Genomic DNA, 6,047 nt, shown 5'->3' with positions numbered 1-6,047 from the left:
TATCGTATATGTTTTCAAAACACAAGATTTAAAGCAAAAATGATATCATTTATAAGGTAAGATAGTTCATATGATATTTCAAACATATTTAATATAATATCTAATTTGTATGTATATTTTATATAAGATATCAAAACATAAGACGCTTACCCTTCTGGGATACCTGGTCTTTTTTACGTGGTCTCCGTGTAAATCATTCCGTGTTCATATTTCCCCTGGTTGTGTCAGTTGTGAGTTCGAATTATGTTTTTTTGGCACTTTGGCATTCTGTGGCTGTTTTCTCGTCGTATCAAAATTGATTTTTCTTGACAGATGATATCGAGAAGTGTTTTGAAAGGGCTACGTTTTTTATGTATGGTAGTTGTTCTTTAGAAATGTATTTTTGGTTATATCGAACATTCCGAAACTCAGTATGCTGCTTAGGGAGAAATCGATTTCTCATATTGCACCGTATTTATTACCAAGATGTAATCGCCTGTGTGTTTGTGCGTGTTACTTTCCTCTTTCCAGATATAATGGGGTAGACGCTGCTGGTGGATTTCTTAGTCTCTGCGAGTTCGCCGTAACCTCGATAGCCACATGCAGTGATATTTTTTCGTGTAGTGACACGGTTCATAATATACATAAATTACTCGTAATGCAATTTGAAGTTAAATTAACTAACACATTGAGGGTTTGTATGCACCTCCAATTCTTTTTCAACAGCTATTGAGACCAATTTGGGTTTCCAACTTTTTGGCCCCTCACATCATGGATGAGACCTAAATAGACAAAACAGTTGTATAAATGATGAAGTGTAATTCATTTCTGGCATACTGAATTTACCAATGTTTTAAGGTACAATCACCTCTGTGTGTGTGTGTGTGTGTGTGTGTGTGTGTGTGTGTTTGTGTGTGTGTGTGTGGTGTGTGCGTGTGTGTGTGTGTGTGTGTGTGTAACGCTCATCTTTTAATGCAACAAGATAACGTTCTAAATAAGAAACATGATACAGAATTATATCCGAAGGCCATTCAATAAATTCTGGCAGCACAACGCTCCCATACGAGCTGGCAATACAATCGTTTAATTTCGCCATTATCCAAAAACAATAGAACAAGTTATTCATTGTTGAATGGTTTGTAGTCGTGACAAGTGGCTACTTTTCAATGCTAACATGAAGGTTGAGACTAAATCTGAAATACGCTCCTATAATAAAGCACGATGTGCTTTACAGATACCGCCAAAACAGATGCATGCAGAGTTGTGCAACACAAAAGGCACACCTGTTGTCACACTGAGAACTGTTTTCAGGTGGGTGAACAAATTCAAGAATGTTAAAGTTGACATCAAAGAGGACACAGGGCCAGGCAGGTCAGTTGTTGCAGCATCAATGAAGATGCTTCTGAGATAGCTCATATGGCTGGCATTTCAGAAGGCAGTACACATCACAGTCTGGCCAAGTGCTTGAAATAAATTAAAAAAAAAGCTGTATGCCCGATGGTCCCCCATTTGCTGACATCTGAATCGCTGAATCGAGTCATTTCGGTACATATAAAACAACTATTGTGTATACGCTTACAGAGTAATCGAATCGACATCGATTTTGTGTACAACTTGTACACATTTTACACATTTGCGTGCATACGCTTCACTGGTCATTTGGCTGGTAAAGGTGACAGTTTACATACCGTACTGGTCATCGAAACGTCACATAGAAATTCTTATTGGTTGTGTAAAAAGAACTTTGCATAATCCAGACTTACCAACCTGAAGAATGTTTAGAAAAAAAGCCAAACGTTTAAAATGTGCTCAGAATATATAAGGAAAACGTACGGTAATTGCGACTCAGGAAAGCTATCTGGGTTATTTAAAGGGGATGAGACCTGGGTGTAATACCTTTAACCCCAGAGGAGCATTGATAACAGACAATGGTTGTCGAGAAATCAAGAAAGGCCAGCGATTGCAATGCGTCAAGAAATGCCATCTTTTTTTAATTATCATTGACCTGTTTTTCAAATACCGTACAAGGAAGGGTAAACATTAATTGGAGTTTTGCAGGCACAATTAAAGTACTGAAGTTTATCCAAAGATTGAAAGATCGGCATGAAAATGCGTCAAGATAAAGGGTTAGATCGTATCGAGCTAGTTCGCCATAATGCTTTATCCTAAAAAAAAAAGCAACATGGAAGAAAAGGAAACAGAATGGGGATGGATAAGGAAAGCAGATAGTTTTAGGAGAATAGGTGAAAAAAAGCTCAATGATGCAAACACGACAAAAAGCGATATAGAAGAGATATGTATCTTTGTAGACTGAAGATTATTGACTGGTGGTAAAAAAATGTATACTGTAGTGACAACGAACCCGTACTTCGATCTCAAAATCGATAAAGCAAAGGACAAACTAGGAAAATAGGAAAGATTTACATGGCGACCCTTGAAGAGGCACAAGGAGAAAAAGACCAGGGGTTCCGGAAGGATAAGCGCCTTCTAATATATTTCAAATCCAAATAATGCCACGTCCTCGTTACAAGAACTGTGGTAGTGACAACAAAACAACGAGGCACAATATGATGGACTTAAGGAGGGGGGATATGTGTAATGGAGATACAGTCAATTAAAAATGGAATCATGGAATCATGGAAAACTGGGTATATATGGTAAAAACAGTTAGATACGAGAAAAAGATTTATCATATGTAGAAAAGTATTCATGGTGACGGATACGTGGTTTTATTAGGGGAACAGATATGACGGTAACTTGGCCACATTATATATGTGTGTAAGGGGAGATAATAATGTGTAAAGGTATAGCAAAAGAAAAATATGTTTTTGAGAATTCACACTAATTAAACCTTCTTTATAACTTAGTTTGTCATGCTAGATTTACATGAATGCTATTTCAAATGTTACAGAAATGAGTTGATAACTGAGCCATTCAATAAGGACTTAACACAACTCCAAATCATCCCTGCGGGCAAACATTGATTTCTTTTGATTTTTTTTTGTGAATGTCAACATATAAGTCTCATATTTGCAAATAAAATTCTATACTATATTTCGAATCATTTTAAGTAAAAAAGCAGTATTGTTACGTGTAATAACTAATAGTAGTTCCATCTTTAAAAAAGTGAACTTCAGCCAATATTTTAAGAGTGCTTTAAGCCATAATAATAGTTCAATAGTTTTATACAATACAATTAACTATATTAAAATTTGTAATTCACTCTTATATTAACCGTACTTTAAAAAAAATGTATTCAATATCCACAAAAGAAGTAAGTGATTTTCATTATTTTCTCGATCTCAAAGATGGGAGAAAATAATCTTTCGCTTCTTTGATACTGATTCTGTAGCCTTGGGACAACGGGAGGTAACTCAAGTTAGTTTCGATATTATTTTACGTAAGAATCGCTACATGATACCATTGTTATTCTTTGCTAGAGATCAGATATTACTTATGAGATATCTTGTGTGTCAGATAACGTGAGATGTACGCCCTTTTTTTCTATTGCGGCCATGTGTAGTATCGAGATTTAGTTCGTTTCGTTTGTCTTTTAACCGACATTCCGGATATTGTAATGTCATTCTTAAACCCATGTGATCAGCCTCTTTCTCGTGATTGTGAAACATCGGTGAGCACGTTTTTCTTCAGCTGAGAGGATTTACACTTTCTTATGAATATTACCTTATTAACAGAGATTTTTTTATGTTAAACATATTCACGAACTTCCATTAACATGGTTTTGAAGTTATCCAGTTTGAAAAGGACGGCTTATTTACTGATAAGAACCATATTCCAGGTGCCACATGATGGTGGCGCGACTACCATTTTGTCTGCTCCACGTGGGTTAGGTAGGGCGCGGGGACATGTTTCTGCCATATAATTGCCTCCTTCACCATGATGAAGATAATGCAATGTCTCTTATGAATTAGTAGAATATGGAAGATTACTTTCATACATTTGCTAACCAGACAGACCTCGCTCCACAGTCATCTTGCAGAGTGAATGTGGATCCTGTAAATAGTTTTAACTTTTTTAACTGTTTTTAACGAACTTATGTGGAAGCCACGCCACACAAGTCTACCTGCAAGTTGATGCTGTTCGACGGCCCTTGGCAGTATCGCCGTAAATGTAACCAGACGCTGGTGCTCGTGGATAGGGTGTGGATCTTTAGTTCATAATCGCATCTTAATGCGAACTGTCATGGGTCCCGACCGCCCATTTCGAAATGATTCGAGCGTAATATGCCTGTAGTTGGGTAGGGGTATACCGTCCGTAGTTCCAAGAACGCCGGCTAGCATATAAGCAACGAAAAATATGGAGTAATTAGGAATAAAGAAGCAATACATAATAAAGATGCACTTGGAATTTGCTATTAATCTGTAAGCCGTACTAGACAGGTCCAGTACACTCTGCCGATTAAGCTATATAGCTGTAAAGACCTATAATAGCTCTATTGACCTATCTGAAATAGGTCTTTGAGTTATTTTCAAGTGATTTTCTTTTTTTAAAGAAAACGAAACAAAGTCGCTTTTAAAAGAAGATTGTATCATTAGGTTGATAACAAAAGACATTAAATATAAGTATTCTTTTTAAAAAATAATGATGTAAAAAAATCGGAAATTTTACATTGATGAAAAATGAAAATAAACATCTAACTTTATGCTCTTTGTAGTCAACATTACCATAAACCTTATTGTTTTATGCGACTTTGCTTTAATTTAATGAAATTTGAAATCCGAGAAAATATAGCTCAATACAGCCATAATTTATAGGTGTATATAGCTATATAGCTCAATCGGCAGAGTGTACTGGACCTGCTAGATACAATAATAAAGACTTGAAATAATTTGCCCTTTAAGATAATTTTTGGGCAAAACGACCAGGGTCAAACAGGATTCAGGGCAAAAGGGATCTACTAAACACAAAATTAAAAAGGCATGTATTTTCATGTAAAAAAAATAGATTATATCCTCTTTCAAAAGAAATGATGAGGGGATAAGAATGTCCTCTATATATATATCATCTCTGAATTTTTGCACACCAGGTACGGTGCACTTTAAACATGTTTCTTAACTCATTCACCCTTGAAGACACATTTAAACTCTTCCAATTCAAAGGTTGGAAAAGTTCCATTATGAAACTTCAGGGATGAATGAGTTAATGCCAGAGCATCTGAAATAAAAATATGCTGTTGAAATAAAATCTCGGATAAGTCCACAATATTATATCTGATAAGTTGATAACGTTCATTTGTGATGACATTAATTGTAATTATCTGTTTTTTTCAGGGCTTTATCTTTAAACGGCAGACCGGCTATCCCTGAACCACAGTCAAGATGGTCAAGGAAGATAAAGCAACATGGAAGTCCAACTACTTCCTGAAGATCGCTGTGAGTTTCTTTTGAAAGTGTGCTTTGGTTCACCACAAAAAATATATATCCAAGAGGCCTCTTTATCTTGCTATCATGCAAGCTTGTCTTCGTGGTTGGGCTGTGACGTCTGTAAAATAAGGTCAGATGCTCCAAGTGTCGCTGACGTTTTACTTTTAAACTTGAAATATTTTACAAACAAAAGTTCATTTGGACCATCATCTATTAAATTTTTATTATTAGAAGTATGTTATTGATCATCTGGATTTAAACATGTTTTTAGCTCACCTGGCACGAAGTGCCAAGTGAGCTTATGCCGTGGCGCGGCGTCCGTCGTCCGTCCGTCCGTCGTCCGGCGTCAATATTTTACTTTAAACGACTTCTTCTTAATAACCGAAAGGCCTAGGGTGTCAATATTTGGCCAGAAGCAAACTTGGATGAAGGGCTACAAAGTTTGTTCAAATAAATGACCTTCACCTATTTTCAAGGTCACAGGGGTCAAATATGTCAAAAACTTTAAACATCTTCTTCTCAATAACCAAAATGCCCAGGGAGATGATATTTGGCCAGTAGCATGCTTGGGTGAAGGGCTACCAAGTTTGTTCAAATGAATGACCTTCAATTATATTCAAGGTCACAGGGGTCAATTGTATTAAAAAACCTTTAAACAACTTCTTCTGAATAACCAAAATGCTC

At 36.2% G+C, this 6,047-nt stretch overlaps 1 protein-coding gene across 1 annotated transcript in view; it reads left to right on the top strand.

Annotated features, from left to right (window-relative positions):
- Positions 1-3,540: 3,540 nt before the first annotated feature.
- The window catches only part of LOC110451657 (60S acidic ribosomal protein P0-like), an 18,912-nt gene continuing 16,405 nt past the window's right edge, over positions 3,541-6,047 (top strand). Inside the window, exons 1-2 of the mRNA XM_021499791.1 lie at positions 3,541-3,610; positions 5,271-5,372. Coding sequence (XP_021355466.1) covers positions 5,319-5,372 — 54 coding nt within the window. The 5' untranslated portion in view covers positions 3,541-3,610; positions 5,271-5,318. The remainder of the gene's footprint in view (positions 3,611-5,270; positions 5,373-6,047) is intronic.

Source organism: Mizuhopecten yessoensis, unplaced genomic scaffold, assembly GCF_002113885.1.
Source record: "Mizuhopecten yessoensis strain PY_sf001 unplaced genomic scaffold, ASM211388v2 scaffold6163, whole genome shotgun sequence".
Lineage (NCBI taxonomy): Eukaryota > Metazoa > Mollusca > Bivalvia > Pectinida > Pectinidae > Mizuhopecten > Mizuhopecten yessoensis.
Note: the sequence above shows the minus strand (reverse complement) of the source record. Positions and strands in the feature narration are given on the sequence as shown.